General features: G+C 40.2%; 2 protein-coding genes across 3 annotated transcripts in view; one reads left to right on the top strand and one right to left on the bottom strand.

Annotated features, from left to right (window-relative positions):
- The window catches only part of zanl (zonadhesin, like), a 42,452-nt gene extending 29,764 nt beyond the window's left edge, over positions 1–12,688 (top strand). The window contains 23 exon segments of the mRNA XM_086059291.1: positions 173–281; positions 1,109–1,203; positions 1,329–1,505; positions 2,045–2,398; positions 2,518–2,615; positions 2,692–2,838; positions 2,913–3,077; positions 3,990–4,117; positions 4,581–4,852; positions 4,991–5,199; positions 6,193–6,337; positions 6,526–6,776; positions 7,921–8,050; positions 8,119–8,323; positions 8,539–8,700; positions 8,811–8,941; positions 9,026–9,228; positions 9,452–9,587; positions 10,924–11,061; positions 11,309–11,405; positions 12,024–12,068; positions 12,222–12,265; positions 12,616–12,688. Coding sequence (XP_085915417.1) covers positions 173–281; positions 1,109–1,203; positions 1,329–1,505; positions 2,045–2,398; positions 2,518–2,615; positions 2,692–2,838; positions 2,913–3,077; positions 3,990–4,117; positions 4,581–4,852; positions 4,991–5,199; positions 6,193–6,337; positions 6,526–6,776; positions 7,921–8,050; positions 8,119–8,323; positions 8,539–8,700; positions 8,811–8,941; positions 9,026–9,228; positions 9,452–9,587; positions 10,924–11,061; positions 11,309–11,405; positions 12,024–12,068; positions 12,222–12,265; positions 12,616–12,671 — 3,497 coding nt within the window. The 3' untranslated portion in view covers positions 12,672–12,688.
- Positions 12,689–12,885: 197 nt separating this feature from the next.
- On the bottom strand, positions 12,886–17,274 carry trappc14 (trafficking protein particle complex subunit 14). 2 transcript variants are annotated; one of them, XM_086058084.1, is made up of 11 exons: positions 16,658–17,274; positions 16,368–16,451; positions 16,071–16,200; positions 15,822–15,908; positions 15,625–15,745; positions 15,400–15,547; positions 15,211–15,272; positions 14,967–15,139; positions 14,751–14,884; positions 14,518–14,669; positions 12,886–13,951 (listed from the first exon to the last, which is right to left on the bottom strand). In XM_086058084.1, the coding sequence occupies exons 1-11, from the start codon at positions 17,036–17,038 to the stop codon at positions 13,870–13,872; spliced, it is 1,554 nt and encodes a 517-aa protein (XP_085914210.1). In that variant the 5' UTR covers positions 17,039–17,274; the 3' UTR covers positions 12,886–13,869. The 2 variants fall into 2 exon arrangements, with proteins under 2 accessions (XP_085914210.1, XP_085914209.1); XM_086058083.1 differs by having other exon boundaries at positions 12,886–13,956; positions 16,658–17,272.
- Positions 17,275–17,439: the final 165 nt, after the last annotated feature.

Genomic DNA, 17,439 nt, shown 5'->3' with positions numbered 1-17,439 from the left:
CAGGTGGCAATTTAGCAAGAAAGTTGCAGTATTGTGAGAAAAAAAAATCTTAACATTACCAGATACAGTTGTAATTGTACATTAAATAAGTTGCTAATATTACAAGAAAATAAGACTATCCCAAATCAAAGTCCTTTATTGACATAAAATGCAAGCTTGTATTGTGCAACAGGAAATTTCAATGGAAATCCCAGAGACGACAACCTCAAACCAGACAAGACAACCGCTGCTACCACCAATGAACTGGGAGACAGCTGGCAGGTTCCTGACCCAAGGCCCGAGTAAGTTTATACATAGTGAATACTTGATATTCGTGGTGGAGCCTATTATTTGATATTATTGTAATTAACACATTTGCTCCCAAAAACGTATAAAAACGTTCTATTTTAAATATTGCCACGGTCCCAAAAACACATTTATACTTTTTTTATGTTTTTTTTAATTTTTTTATGCTAGAGCATAGAGAAGGCTTTGATGCAGCCTCTTACCAGAAGAGGTTGCTTAAAGCAATGGTAATTATTACAAAAAACGACCAGCAGGTGGCAGTTGAGCATAAGAGTCCAGGGCCATGTTGCTAAAAGCTCTTTTCCCCAGTGTTTTGAACAGGTTTGTGAATAATGATGAAACTTGGCTATATTCTAATGCTAGTTGCTGCAAAACGGAAACAGATACAAATATACTTTTTTTTTTCCTGATGAAAGAAGAGACTCTAATCTTTCTTTTGGTAGGTTCCATGTTTTTATAACAATAGAACACAATATTCTGTGGGCCTTACAAAATCAAGTCAAAACCCAGTAAAACAGCCGGGAGCGAAGCAGGTTGCTTCAGTGACAATGGCTGGGACTAAATGAGTTAAAGGAGAAGGAGCAAATATTGCACATAAAAATAGAATATAATGCATTGATAAATGTTTAAAACCAAACAAACCTTAAAGATTAAATGCATATGTAATTCACTTAAAAGATAAATATAACTGAACAGTACATGGGCAGGGATCCTTTCGCATCCCATTAGGAGCCCACGTACCACCCATTGTTACAGGAAAAGTGCAAAACTGTACTAATAATTTTATGTTCTGCATTAAATGTCATTCCCACTTGTTGTTCAGTTGTACCAACGATGGTGGCCAGGAGGACTGCGACCCCAAAGTGGAGGAGGAAGCCCAAAAGCCGACAAGCTGTGGCATGATTGCCGATCCTAATGGTAACAAAGCTAGTGTTTATTCTTTTTCCTCTTTTTTGTTCTTTAAAAAATAAAAATAATTAGCCCTGGTGCATTTTTACAAAAATAAGTTGTGGGAAGTAGCGTCAAACATATTCTCGCCTCAGGTATCTTCAAGCTGTGTCACTCGGTCGTCCCCCCCGAGCCTTATTTGGAAAACTGCGTGTACGACATGTGCGCCACGGGCGGCCAGACCGTCGCCCTCTGCCAGGCGGTTGAGAGCTACGCCGACATGTGCGCCTTGGCGGGGGTCGCCATCGTGTGGAGGAACAACACCTTCTGCCGTGAGTAGGCGTTCATCACCTTGGATTCGCAAATCATTCACTTATCAAAATGAATAGCATACCTTTAGATTACGAGAGCGGTCACGTTTTAAGAGTCATGATGTTTCGAGAAAAAATTACATCAACATTTCTATATTTTAAAGAAATAGTCAGAATTTTATGAGAAATAAAGTTATAAAAGATGGACGTGATTTTATATGAAATAAATTAACAAAAGGCAATCAAGTCAATTTTACAGGAATAGTCATACCATTACGAAAAATAAGTCAAAGTTACCAGATAATAGTATTTTACAAGTATAAATGGACAATATTAGGGGGAAACAAAGTAGTTGTATCTTTGCAAGAATAGCAACAAAATTGTGAGAAGTCATATTGTGAGAATAAAGTTAGCAGATAATCGTAACCCTACAAGAATAAAATCGAAATATTGTGTGAAAAAAAGTCAAAGCGAGCTTGCTATGTGGTCATTTGAAAATTTAAGAAAAACCGGTGTTGCCTCTTTTTGCGAGTAACGTTCTATCCCTTCTCCCAACGTAGCCCTCAAATGTCCCGCTGGAAGCCATTACACCCCGTGCGGGTCCGCCTGCCCTCAGCCCAACTGTCAGGATCCAGCGGGCCCGGGCGGCACCTGCGACCAGCCGTGCGTGGAGGGATGCGTGTGTGACGCCGGCCTCATTTTGAGCGGGGACAAATGCGTGCCGCTCAGCCAGTGCGGCTGCACCGACGAGAGCGGAAAGTACAGGCCCGTCGGCGGAACTTGGTTCACGGAAGCTGACTGCTCGGAACGTTGCAAGTGTAACAGCAACCGTAACGTCACCTGCGACCCGTGGCGCTGCAGCCCCGCGCAGGAGTGCAAAGTGCTGGAGGGAGTGCTGGACTGCCACACAACGGGTACGCCTTCACACTCATCATACCTTGAGTTGCCATTTTACGTGGCTTTGGCCTGGATCTTATTTTCAAATAATGAGAAAAGACATTCTGACAAAATTTGTCTGTGCTGATTTGATCAGGTAAAGGAGTGTGCCATGTGGCCGGAGACCCTCACTACTACACTTTTGACGGGGTGATGCACACCTTCATGGGCACGTGCACTTACACTCTTGTTGAGGTACGACTCCCCGTTTTTGCGCCGCTCAAAATGGACGCCCGCGCACGCGGTCACCGTGACATTTCCCGTCTGTCAGGTTTGTAACCCCTCCATGGTGACGCCGTTCCGGATCGTGGCAAAAAATGAGGAGCGCGGCCAACCGGAGGCTTCCTATGTCCGCTCCGTCAAGGTTTACTTGCCTCAGGACACCCAGATTGAGCTGCAGAAGGGCCGCAGAGTTTTGGTAAGGCCGTACATGCACGTCACAAGTTGCAAGTATTCAAATCTTCCAAGTATCAAGCAACTTCCTTCCCGCAGCTGAATGGTCGGCGGGTACGAACGCCAATTTCCGTGAGTGCGGCGGGAGCGAAGGTGATCAGCAGTGGCGCATACAATCTCCTGGACACCAACTTTGGTCTGCAAGTTAAATTTGATGGTGTTCATCATCTGGAGATCACCGTACCTGGCCAATACTTTAATAAGGTGTGTATCAACTGCCCTTTGGAAAATGCAGGGCATGTTCGGGCATACGCTTCCCGATAATGTTGTAGTATATTACGAGAAAAAGCCTAAAATCTTCATTTGACAAGAATAAAGACGCTAAGATTAGGCTACAAGAAAATATTCTGATTTACATGAATAGAGTTGCAGTTTTTATGAGAATAGTTGCAATATCGCGAGTAAAAAAAAAAGAGTCAGAAAGCTTCTCGGTTATGTTGCAATCTTGAGACAAAAAAATCGAATTTCTACAAGACCAGCAATTTTTATGAGAACTGTTGCGTGGAAAAAAGTTTTACCCACTTTGCACACGCTTTAAAAGGGAAGTCAAAAATGTCTTTACAATATGTTCTTTGCGCTCCCACTCGTCTAAACATGTCATTCTGAAAATATTAACATCTGTGGAACATGAATTAAGCAGCAAAATCCAGCCTTTTTATCCATTTTAGGGGGTGGCCATTTTGCCACTTGCTGTCAACTGTTCAAATTCAAATGTTGTCATAGTAAGAGCTTAGGTTACAACTGTCACGGCTCACCTGTTTCATGGGTTTGGTCACGTGATTGCTGGCAAGCTGAGTCCTTTGACACTGTGATGTCATTTTCAGTTGACAGCAAATGGCAGTACAAGGCAAAATGGCCGCCCGTTGAGACTGATAAAACCGGACGGGTTTTACTATCTAATTCATATTTCACAAGCACAATATTAATCAGAATGCCGTGTTTAGACGAGTGTGTGCGCATGAAACATATTTTTTGTAAAGAAAGGTTTTCGACTTAACATTCCCTTTAAACACATTCAAACATCCTTTTTAAAGTTTACACAGCGAGGGCATGAACTCTGAAGCGCCATACAGCAGAGTTGTCACGAAAGATGCTTTTCTATGCTTTGTTTGGCAGCTGTGTGGCATGTGCGGCAACTACAACCACAACATGACTGACGACAACCTGAAGCCCGACAAACAGCCCGCCAAGGACGTCATCCAACTGGGCAACAGCTGGAAGTCCGAGGGAGACAGCGATCCTGGGTTAGCAAATAAAAAAAATATTTAATTTTTTTTTATTTTAACGTATCTATAATTATTCCTTATGCATTACAGTGAAAAAATATTAGGAATAAAATGACCAACTGGTTTTGCACACAATAACATTTTTAACTGACTTTATTTGAATGATTGGTTAATTACGTATGATTAATTTAAAAAAAGAGAATTAATTATTGTATCATTAAATTTAACTTATTTTAAGATCCCCCCCCCCCCCTAATAATTGGCTGATTAGATATGATGAGATTTAAAAAAAACAAGGGAATTATTTTTATGAAAATGGGCAATTTTAAACAATTAAAAAAACTTTTTTACTTTGTTTATTACATGATAAAACATTTTACATTTTACATGGACTTAAATGCTTAGATTTTGTTAGACAGAATACATCATTATAAATGACAGAATCCTTTTTGGTTCAAATAAACTCTGGTTTTGGCCCTAGCTGTCAGCCAGACAAGCGGCCCGACGTGCACCCCAACTGCACTGCAGAGGAAGAGGCTGCGTTCGAGTCCCAGTGCGCTGGCGTGCTTCTGTCGGACAACTTCCGAGCCTGTCACGCTCTGGTGCCCCCCGAAGCCTTCACTGGGAACTGTGTGTACGACATGTGCGAGTACGACGGCATGCAGGCCACACTTTGCGACAACGTGGAGGCCTACGCTCAGGCCTGCAGCAGCGCCGGGGTCACCATCAGCTGGAGGAACCAAACCTTCTGCCGTAAGACCACTTTCGCAAATCGCGCCGGAAAGTTGGCGGACAAATATTACAAAAAAAATCGCATCATAATGGGATTTTAAGTACAGATACATAAATACTAAGACCTGAGTTACGATTTTTATTTTTATTTTTTCACAGCGTTGCCATGCCCCCCGAACAGCCACTATTCGGACTGCACGGCCCCGTGCCCCCCCACGTGCTCCGACCTGTTCCCCTTCTCGTGTCACCTGCCGCCCACCAGTTGCGTGGAGGGCTGCCAGTGTGATGCCGGCTTTGTCCTCAGCGACGGCAAGTGTGTGTCTCTGGACAAATGCGGCTGTCTGGATTCTGACGGCGAGTACCACGATGTAAGTCTGAAAATGCCAAAGACACCCAATATTCACGTTGCTAGAAAATGCTAATGTAGCTAAAATTTTAATTTTATGAGGAAAATTGTACATGGGAAAAAATGCAACATTACAGGAATTTTCTTTACAACTACCAGATTAAATCACAATTTTGTCAGGTAAAAATGGTGGAATTGTACAAGGGAAAGATACAATATTGTGAAATTAATTTTACAAAATCAACAGATAAAAAAACTGAAAGTTGAAGTGTTAAAATATTTTAAAAATATTTATTTGGTATGTTTTTAAATGATCTAATAATAAAGTAGTAAATGTATCTGAAAATTTGAATCTTACAGGTAGCTAAAATCAGAATTTTATCAGGTAAAAATGTGTACAAGTCAGAAAATAGTATAATACTATGAGATTAATGCTATGTAATAAAATTACAAAATAAAATTGTACCTATAAGTGAAAAATTGCAATATCATGAGAACAATGTTATAAAGTTTTCAGAGAGGGAGAAAAAATAGCAATAATAATATAATAATAATTATTGGTGCTTTACTTTTTTCACATTTTTTTTTTATAGAGGATCATTCCAAAATGATTTTCTCGAATTTCTTCGAAATTCTACACACAGCACCTCATAATAATGACAATATGAAGAACGTTTTTTAGATTGTTTTGCACATGTATTCAAATTTTAATTTTATATAGTTTCTTTTTTGGAATGATGCTTTAACATTACATAAAATGGGAAAGAAGTCAAGTGCTGCTAATACTTTGCGGATGCACTATTAAGTTACCAGCTATACCGTAATTCTATGAGAATAAAGTTTTTAAAATCGCCTATATAATAAAGTTCAGCTTTACAGATGCCACATGTCCTTTGCGGGCTGTAAGGTGCCATCCGATGTTTCTATGGCCTCTGCATGCTGTTGAATGATGAAATTTCACATCCACAACAGAAAAATATTTTAATTTAAGCTATCTCTGTGTATGTTTTTGTAGGTGGGAGACTCCTGGCTGACGGCGAAATGCATTTCCCGGTGTACCTGTAACCTCGGTGGCCAGGTCACATGCACGGAGCACAGCTGTGATTCCAACTCCGTGTGCGACCTGGATAAAAACGGAGACGTCTACTGCAAGCCTGCTAGTGAGTCCACATTTGCTTGCCTCCAAAACCCACAAATGATTGAAATGAACATTTTCCCAGTAAGGCCTCATTTCACAGAGCTTCTCCTTAGTTTAGTTGAAGCATTGCAATAGGATACTTATAATTATACAAGAAAAACTCAAGTTAGCAAGTGGGAATTATTAAATGACTTTCTTCCCCTTTTGTAGAGTTCGACACGTGCAGCGTGTCAGGAGATCCTCACTACCGAACTTTCGACGGTTTCGCACACCACTTCCAGGGCCCTTACACGTACGTCCTGACGGCGGACTACCAGCAGCCGCAGAGCTCGCTGCCGTCCCTGAGGGTCAGGGGGAAGAACATCCGACGAGGCGGAAACAAGAGGGTGTCCTTGCTCGACCAGCTCTTAGTCGACGTCTATGGCGTCAACGTACGCTTCATGCAGCAGAAGCAAGTCCTGGTACGCTGCTTTTGTATCAGTGAGATTTGGGATTTCCTTCTTTTCCTAATTCGTGTCATGCTTTCGCGCGAGTCAAAAAACAATGAGGACAAAAAGCCAAAGTTAGCAGATTCATTTGTCATACTTGTAAACTTAACAGGTAATGTTGCAATTTTGTATTTTTATGATAATTAAGTTACAATATTAGTAGAGAAAACAGTCGCAAAGTTACTGGATCGTCAGAATTTTACAGAAGTAAAGTCACAAACTAAGAGAACAAAGGGCGTCAAAATTACTAGATAAAGTTGCAATTTTATAAAAATTTAAAATTAATTCACAATTTGATGGGAAAGAAGGTTATGAAGTTAACAGAAATGACATTTTACGAGACCTGAGTCACAGTATTAAAAATAAAAAAATAAGTAAAGTTATAAAGTTATAACAATGTTTCTCGACAATAAACTAACAATATTAATAGAAAAAAAACATTGTAAAATGACCAGATAAAGTTTCAATTTTATAAAAGCAAAGTCGCTATATACCAGGGAGAAAAAGGTTGTAAAGTTACTATTCTGAGTATGAGAATAAATTCTGTAAAATCAAAAAAAAGATTGTTACCAGAGCAGCTGCAATTCTTCTAAGAATAAAATTATAATATTATGGAAAACAAAAGACAAATCTTCAAGTTAAAGTTTTTACAAGACTAAAGTCACAAATAAAGTGTCAAGATAACATCATTTTTATGAGAATAGTCACAATATTTCGTGTAAATGACATTGACAAAGCCACATAAAGAGAAAAAAGCAGTTACAAGAATCTATTTTGAATTTCCTACATAAATTGTAATTTTACCGTTTTAAAACTGGTTTACTAGATAATGTTCTAATTTTATGTAAAAAAATAAATACAAATAAAACAGTCCTGCATTTACTAACTAAAGTCATATCGGTTGAAAAAAGTGATAGCTTTGCAAAAATTTATTTGAATATTATGAGGAATCACCGGGCAAAGTTAGATGGGGGGGAAAGTGCGGTAGTGTTACTTCATAAAGTTATCATTTTATAATGTAAAAAAAACTGGCAGATTCACTTAATAGTTGAAGCATAGTTAAAAAAAAATGGTAGAATTCCAAGACATTTGTAAATTGAGTGTTTTTGTTCCGTAGGTGAACGGGGAAAGCGTTTCACCCCCTCTTAGTCCAGTTGATGGTTTACTCATCACCATGAACTCCAGGCAGGTTCAGCTCGCCACCGACTTCGGACTCACAGTACGCTTCGACGGCAGAAGTCGAGGAGGTAAAGATGAGCTGTCATCTCTGGATTTTTTAATTTTGTAATCACACTCCCACATTTTACGCCTCCAGAGATCATCCTGCCGAGCACGTACAAGAACGGCGTCAGAGGGTTGTGTGGAAACTACGACGGCATCCGCAGCAACGAGTACATAAAGCCGGATGGGGAGGTCATCAGGGACTTGAACGCCTTCGGAGAAAGCTGGAGGGTCAGCGACCGACTGGCGGATGCTCCCCAGAGCGTCCGAGTAGCACCCAGCGCCGGCCACCTCTACAGGTACAATCGTTGGCTGGTACATTTTACAAGAGATGTGAAGAAACTGATCATTTTCCAAAATGGATTTGTCACATTATGAGGGCAAAAGTTATGAATTTACTTGATGGATTGTAATTACCAGACGAAAAGTGGCAAATTCACAAAAGTTTTTGTTATAGCGATAATATTGCAGTTTTAAAACAAAAGTTGTATTTGACTGTGTGTTTGACGTTCAGGCGCGAAGTGGAAACGGATCCAGATTCAGGGTTCGAGACGTCCGACTGCTCCAATGCCCAACTGGCCGACTACAACAGTACCGCCGTGTGCGGCGCTCTAACGGATGCCGCCGGGCTTTTCACCTCCTGCCACGCCGTCCTGCCGCCCGCCACTTACCACGAGTGAGTCCACGACCACAATCCAACATGTTTATAGCATGATTCTCAGTATGATTCCAACTTCATTCTTGAGTTTTTGAAAACCTTAAGTCACTTTTTTTTTTTTTACACAGTGACTGCATATTCGACATGTGCGCCGAGCGGGGCAGCGAAGAGCTCCGCTGTGCCAGCTACGACGCTTACGCCACCGCCTGCCAGGAAGCCGGAGTCACGCTTGGTCCCTGGAGACAACAGCTTGGCTGTGGTAAGATAAAATAACCAGTTATTGTTGTAAAATGACAAATATATGACTATTGTTATAATCTTCATTTTCATTCGTATGTGTCAGTTCTGTCATGCCAAGGCAACAGCACGTACACGGCGTGCATGTCTCCGTGCCCGGCCTCATGCGCCGATCTGGCGGCGCCGTCCGAGTGCGCCGCCGCCTCCTGCGTGGAGGGATGTCAGTGCGCGCCCGGCTTCGTCATGAGCGAGGGCGGCTGCGTGCCGTACGCGCAGTGCGGCTGCAGCTTCCTCAACAGATATTACCCGGTGAGTACTTACACTGTTGACATTTTTCCTGGATTCACTTTTCGAACATTTTACTCTCAATGTAAAACAAGTGGTGCCGTGAGATGATTGCTTCAATTCAATCATAATTGCGTGAAAATAGGCTTGTTATGTTTTTTAACCGATGATGACACGAGGTGAAGTCAGATGCAGGAATGTGACAAATATGCGTCGTCTTTTTTTTTTTCCTATGGCTGCCGCGCAGCTGAAGGACACCTTTGTAACCGAAGACTGCGCCCAGGCCTGCGAATGCACCACCACCGGCGCCGTGTGCCAAGCCAAAAGCTGTCGAGAGGGCTACGTCTGCGCCATTTACGACTACAAACGGGATTGCCACAGAGGTGCGTGCGTGTAAATGTATTTTTGAAAAAGAAAAGAAAGAAAAAAAAGCACAATATTTAGAAAATGTTGGAATATTTTGTTAGAATTTGATAGGAATAATGCCTGTGATTTTCAAGATTTAGGTTGTACATTTTGGGGAATGAAACCAAAATATTTAGAGAAAAAGTATTGGAATTTGATCAGAATTATCTAATAAAATAAAATTGGAATTTAAATACTTAAGTTGCTATATCACTATTAATGTAATAATTTTAACAATTTTAGCTGACATAACAATGAAAACAATGCGAATATATATATATATATATATATTTATTTATTTTTTATTAATAAAATTGTAGTATTTGGAGAAAAAAGCTAAAAAAGCCATTTGATGTTGGAATGTTTTTACAAAAAATATCAGTGTGATATAATAAGAATCATGTAGGAATATTTAATAGTGTGTAAAAATGTAAATAATAGCTATGATAGGTTGTAAACGTTTGAGGGGAAAAAAGTTTGTTTTTCAACAGTGTGGGCATATTACTGTAATAATACATTTGTAATTTTAGTTGAAAATTCTGATCTTTTAAACAATTGATCTTAAACATGTATAATTTTAGGATGATAAAATCACATTTGGATAAAGGCTGACATTTCATATGAACAAAAATTCTCACTTTTACAATATAGAATTGTAAGTGTGGGACGAAAAAAAAAAACAGTTTGAGGATAAAGTTCCACAATTATGAGAATAAAAATGGAATGTTACAACAATTTCAACAATGTTACAGAATGATTTAAATTTTAGATCAAATTAACTCATTCACTGCCATTGACGACTATAGACGTCAAAAATTCATTTGAACTAGTTCTATTAGTTAAACTTTTTTTTTTCACTTAAGAGTATGAAAACCTAGAAAAAAATTATTGTACATTTAGAACAGATGTAAAATTTGTGATTAATTGTGAGTTAACTATTGAAGTCATGCAATTAATTAAAATAAAATAAAATTATTGCCTGACACGATTTAAAAAAAAAGACAAGATTATTAAAAATTAGGGGCGTCAGGCGATTAATTTCTTTTGATTGTAATTAATTGCATGACTTCAATAGTTAACTCACGATTAATCACAAATTTTTACCTCTGTTCTAAATGTACAATAAAAAAATTCTAGGTTTCCCTACTCTTGTTAACAAAAGTGGAAACTAATAGAAAATAGTTCAAATGAATTTTTGACGTTTATAGCCGTCAATGGCAGTGAATGAATTAATTAAGAAATGTAAACTATTGCTTAACTTTTTTCGTGTTTAACTATAACGGCTGGTCCTGTACTTGTTGTGTTGCATTTCAGCGAGTCCGTGCCTCAGCAATCCCTGTCTGAATGGAGGAACGTGTAACGACATCAACGGCGCCTCTTACTCGTGCGCCTGTGCCCCAGGCTACGAGGGCTTAAACTGCCAGGATGAGATTACGGGCACCGAAGGACTTGGTAAGAACTAACTCAAGAACTTTGAAATTGGAATTGGCGCCTTATTGCAACAAAAAGGTCAGGATTTTAATCACATTTATTTACGTATACGATAGTCATGATAATGTTGAAATATAACGAGAATTATGAGGAAAATGTTATTTGTATGAAAACAAATTACAAGCCATCAAGAGGTAACACTAGTTGTTTTTGTTTTTTGGTATGAGGCAATTTTGGAGTTGAAAAAATATGAAACGTGTCTTGACAGAAACCAAATGGATCATCCTGATTGCGGTGCTGGTGTCAGTCGCTGTCGTCATTGTCATCGTGATCACCGTCGTGTGCGTTTGCCAAAGCGTCAACAAGTGAGTCACGTTTTACGTGTCGTTTGTGTGTGTGTTTCCTTTTGTCCCCTAGCAATGAAAAAAAGAGTTAAAACATCGAAAATCGAATCCATTTATGTCACTTAAAATAAAAAGGATATTATGTATTTTATAGTTTTTAAATAATTCTCAAAATGTACTGCACTATTTTTGTTATATGTAAATTAAAACTGTAATATTACCTCACAATTTATTAATTTTACACAGAATATATTGTTTTTGCTATAATAATTTTATACAATTAAAACCCAATGTAATCTTTTGCTAATTAAAATCACTTTCATAATTTAGAATTAATTATTAATTTAATTATTTTTGAAAAATCGTATTTAAATTGTTAATAGCAAATACATTATATAATGTAATCATATGTAAATATCATTTAAATTAATCATTTTTTTAAGGTACAATTGATAATTGTTAAAATGGTTAAGTGCATTTTAGAACTAAGAAATAAATTGAAATTGAATGAAGAAAAATGGCTTAATAAAATCGGTAGGTTATGTGAGGAAGAGCATGCGGCGCCAAACTGTGCAAGTGACTCGCCGTGGCAACCCCAAAATTTGTAATATTAATAATAATGAAATTTTTTATTTCCAGGTCAGATGTTTATGTAATTCAGAAGCTGCCGTCGTCTCACAACCGGTGAGAGTACTGCGATGGGGAGAAAGCACTGTTTAGTTTCTCTCCCTCTTTCGCAAGTTATTGATTTGTCTTGGATTGTGAAGGATTATTCTAATACGCAAATGGGTAATATGTCACGTTGAATGCAAGTCATCGCTGTCATTGTGTTCACAGGGAAAACAAGAGGAAAGACTACGATCTGCGAATGACATCAACCGGTATGTAACAACACTATTTCATTCCCTGGTCAAATAAAGGGCTTGCATTCATTTTTAATTAATAAAACCACATGATTGAAAACACTTTCTCTTAGCATTTAACCTAATTTCAAGTTGTTTTTTTTTAATCTAATAAAATCAATTAAATTATGTAATCATTATTTGTATGAAGAAAATGATTCTAATTATTCAATTAATTTCCAATCCAAGTAAAATCTAATTAGTTAGGTATTCAAACGTGATGATTTATTAGGGTCGCACTACCATTTTCAGTTTTTTTTAAATTCAATAAAATAAACACATACATCGATATTAGCTGATATTTTTTGTGTGTGCAATTCTCTTTGTAGGTGTCCCCTATGAGAACATGGATGAAACGACAAACAACAACATGACAAATATGTGATATTAATGATAATCATCTTTTGTGTTATTGCAACGGTGTGATTTGCAGTTTACTCCTCAGTACAAATGAAATGGAAAGAAGGAGTTTTGGTCAATATTCTATGTACTCCTCCTTTTGTGTTGCTTTGTTAACTTATGTGGTCAAAAATGTTTAACCGGAAACAATGACAAGTGCTTTTCTGTACTTTTTGTGTGAATTAAATACCAACTCAAAGTTGACTTTTAAGCTCTTTATTGAACTATTTAGATGAAAGACATAGCTGGGATTTAACTTCCAGTAAAAATGATTGGGTTTCTTATATATTTTATTATACAATTTGCTGAGATTTCAGAAGGAGGGTGGAGGGATCACATGTTGATTTATCGTATACAACAAAAATCCCCAATATTTTGCATACATTTCAAAACATTGTACCCAAGCAATGAAATGTGTACAACTAAAATACTTGTTGAAAAGTACTTAGAAACATACATCAATGATAAACTGTTAAACTACGACCAAAATCCTGTCCTTTTATGACAGTTACTGACATCATTTTTAGAATATTGTATTATTTGTGTAACGCCAATCGTTTTTTAAGATTATTCTCAAGAGATGACAACATTGTAAATATGAAAATAAGGTGGAATATTATGCGAACCCCCCTGAAATTCCACATGGAAAAATATGGAATAAAAAATAGATTCAAATATTATTATCATTATTAAGAATTCAAGATAAATCATAAAATTACAGAGAAATATGTCAACATATTAAGATAATAAAATCCAGTGTATCAACTAAGCATTGAAATGAGCAGAACGAACAAAAATAAATATTGGAATGATAATTAAAATAAATAATTCAAATAAAACCAGTGTAAAGACTTCAGTTGGGTTGACGTCTCCCATTCTATAATACAAAACATCTTTAAACGGTCCATCGTTGTCAATGTGATCTTGAATGGTTGCTCGTCTATACAGCGGGTGCCCTGAGATTGGCTGGCGAACAATCAAGCAATATTCGCCCAAGGGTTCGACCATGTATCGAAGGGGAAGGTTGCATGTACCAGGTTGTTTATCAAACACAAGAGAAAATGGATGGATATTTTTGCCAAAATGGCCACCAGTGCAGTCGAAGCATTTCAATGAGAGACGTTCGCAAAGTCTCTTCTCTCTACATCCTGATGTGCTCCAGCACAAACACTTTACATTGTCTTTTAGCAACCTTGTCTGGTGAAACCAGGCTTTGCTCTTGGGTTGCGTAGGGGGGACTGCCGAATGAACGCTCCATCATGCTGCCTGTCCTGAAAAAACGGCATCTGTTTGCGTTAATTAGCCAGTCGCCATTAAGAAAAATGCATTATAGTCCTCATTTCAAGAAAATGGTAGCTGCTGGACAAATCGTCACTTGTTTTCAGAAGGTCGCGTGTTACTGAATCACTTAAACATGTTCACATTAGCCACTAGCGTTAGCCACTAATTAAAATAGGCAATAGCCGCTAACTACCTAGCAGTCGAGTTCTTCCTATCGGATGATGAATCACCAATGTGTCAAACCGCTACCATGTAACAGCTACTACTGGCGAAGAGGACTTAGTCGATATCAATAGTTGTTTTTTCTCCAAACGTTTCGGAGGCTGATATTGGGCGACCTTCATGAATACCCGATACATTGAAATAAGGTCGGTATCACTTCATTTTTGACTTGTTGGACAGTTAAGCTAAGCTAAGTTGCAATCAACCATCTAGCCGCTAACTGATCACATGTTCACATGAAGAAAAGCCATAAAGTAGCAGTAGCTGCTGAAGGCTTGGCCACTTGTTAGCCGCTAAGTACTGTCAGCATCTGGTGAGTCCCTCCATACCTGACGTGTTGTGGTCTAAAAGGCAGCGGTTGGTGGGAGAAACTCAGGGATCGTCCCACGCCGCCGGACGAGGGTGTCGCGCACCTCCGGGGTGTCTGAGCCTCATCGGGCGGTGCCGTGAATTGCAGCTTCATTTTCATGTGTTGGCTTAACTGGAGGTGTCAGGTATGCCGCAAAATACAAAAAAAATTAAAAACTGAAAAACGTTTTTGGATGGTTTGCTGGCACTGTACCTCAAAGAGTCCCGTTCCAAGGATCTGGAAGGTGATGGTAAAAGAGATGCTGGAGCCCTTCCTGCAGCGTCCCAGGTTGCTTAAGGGAGACTGACACACCACCGCCGCCACCTCGGGGTCCCGGCGGCCTCCACCTGCGTGAGCCGGTTGATCGGAGGACAGAATGGACGCCGGCCCCCCCGGGGCGAGGGGAAGCGACATGCCGGGAGAACTCACCCTGAGAATTCCAACGAAGTCGGACGGACAGGAAGTCGTGCAGGTTGTTGATCAGGGTGTACTTGACCCGGAAGCTCTCGCGAGGCCCGACGGCGCTCGGGCAGGAAGCGGTCATCACCAGCCGAGGACGATTTAAGCGGATGCTGGGCAGTGAGTAAAAAGTGGCAATGTGTCTGGGGAGAAAATGAAGGAAAGTCAGCCACGGAGCCAGGCGACGGGTGGCACATGATAGCGGAGCGCTCACCTCGTGTGCGGGAGTGTTGACGTGCGCCATTTTAACACAGCAACCAGTGGGACTTCCAAACCCTACACACAAAATAACTGAGAAAAAGCTGCCGTTTTTGGCCTTTTGTGATTTTTCATGAGCCTTATAGCGAGTGCCCGCTGTATATGACACAATTCAAAAGGAGTGCCGCTGGCGCTTCAGCCTTACTTCACTGGAATGGTCGTCGTCTATGTCCTGGAGCTGCAGCCTGAACAGGAAGTTGTGCTCTTCTAGGGTGCCCAGCGTGCTCGGGAGGCGCGACCACTCGCTGTCCACGCGGCAAAACGATGCCGTAGTCACCTCAGCTGATTGATGGCTTCAGAAACGCCAGAATGAGACCTCGGCGTTCCCACCACAAAGCGGCTGTTTTTCCAGCGTAAACGTATCGCTTACCACACGTCGTCTACGATCAGAACGGAACCGTCCGGCATCATGGGAAGGTAGGACGAGTTGTAGTTGGGAAGGATCCTCACGTCTGTGATGCAAAGCTCCTCCCGAGAGCCGCTATTCAACACTGAGGGCGAGAGGGGGCGGGGCCGTCAAAGTGGAAGCCTTGCGATGCGACGCGCGGGTGGGCTTACGCGACAGACCTTTCAGGAACGTCAGGTGTTTTCCAGAGATTGTCAGCTGCTGACATCCGACACTGGGGGGCGGCAGAACATTCAAAGTGGTGCTGACTGGGGGAAGACGAGGCCACAGGTCAGAAATTAGGAGTGGCGTGAATGTACTTTGTGTCGGAATAACTGATACTGCAAACGGTTGTTTATGTAACATGGGTTTATGATTGTGTACATGCTAGATGCATTATGTTGATTAACAGTACATAAATCAAACTGCACCCTGTGCCTTCAATTTGTTGAGGTCCTCTCGGAAAATGCGAGCTGGTGAGAAGAGCTGCAGGAGACTGAGGTAGCCGTGTTCTTTCACCTCCACCTGGTCTTCATCCCGCTCCCACACGCTCACCACAATCTGGTTCAAGCACAGCAAAAAGTGACTGTGGAGCAATATTACAACGTCACTCTCATATTATTATTACCAAACATTAAAACATTTTTTTTTCTCGTGTTATTGTGACTTTTTTTTATAATCAATTTGTTTTAATTATGTCTTTCCTTTTATGAAAATAATAAATTAACCTTGGCTTGGAGTGTGTTGACTGGAAGCTTGTCCAGAGTAATCATGAGACGGAAGTAAACCTGTTCTTCAGACAATGCCGTTGACTGCAAGACAAGCAAAACATAAAATGCCACTCTAGAAGCAAGGTACTGTCATGCCCTCGTATGTGGGCAAGGGGAGCCACTGGCAGCGTTTATCGACCAGGACAGAAGCGTAGGCCACGCCCCTTGAACATACATACACAAAGACTACAGTACTTATTGTTATAAGTTTTACAGGTGACCAAAGACTGGAAGAAAATGGGCCTAACCTTGACCGGTTCCATCCCAGGACGAACATTGTTATGGTTAAGAAGCGAGCAGCACTCTACGAACTTCAGGGTTGAGCTGCCGCTTCTTCTTCTGTGGTGCTCAACAAAAATGTCACCTTGGTCCTCCTCCGCTTCTCCTTCTTCTACGCTGTTATTTGAGTCGAGCTGAACGTCGTCAAGCTTGGCACCAACGGTCGCCACAGCGTACAAATCGCCCATTTGCTTTGTCATTAACAAACTACCTTTACGCAGCACCAGAAGAAAATAGACGGTCTCACCGAGGTAAAAGTGCGTTCTCTGCCGAAGAGAGTCGCAGTCCGCTGGGTCTGCCGCCTCACCCGCGGCGGGAAAATACACAGTGTGTTCAAACAGCGACTCCATGGCTGTCAACAAAGTTGCGCTAACTAACCATATGTTGCCATGTAAACTAACGGGAAGGCGGACGTACTCAAAGACGGAAAAGCGACGAAGGCACGCGTACCGAAAATATCGTAGGGGGTAGAAACAAACAAAAAAGTCCGCAGTTAGTTCACATCTGATGGTTCTTCGCTTAAAACAGAAGAGTGGTTAATCGATGCGGCTTTGGATAGGCTCTAGTTTTTTTTTTTTTTTTACCAGACTAAAGTAATCGATCGATGGGAGAGAGAGAGATTCTCGCGGAGCTGTTTGGTCGGTACTGGCAGCTGCTGTACTTGATTTAAAAAAAAAAAAAAAAAAGGATTTTTTTTTTAAATATATAATATTGCCCAAATTAGATTTAGATCATAGAATAACAAATGGGC

Source organism: Leptonotus elevatus, chromosome 17 (assembly GCF_054856555.1).
Source record: "Leptonotus elevatus isolate MCC_2025b chromosome 17, RoL_Lele_1.0, whole genome shotgun sequence".
NCBI classification, from domain to species: Eukaryota; Metazoa; Chordata; class Actinopteri; order Syngnathiformes; family Syngnathidae; genus Leptonotus; species Leptonotus elevatus.
This window is presented reverse-complemented; position numbering and strand designations above follow the sequence as displayed.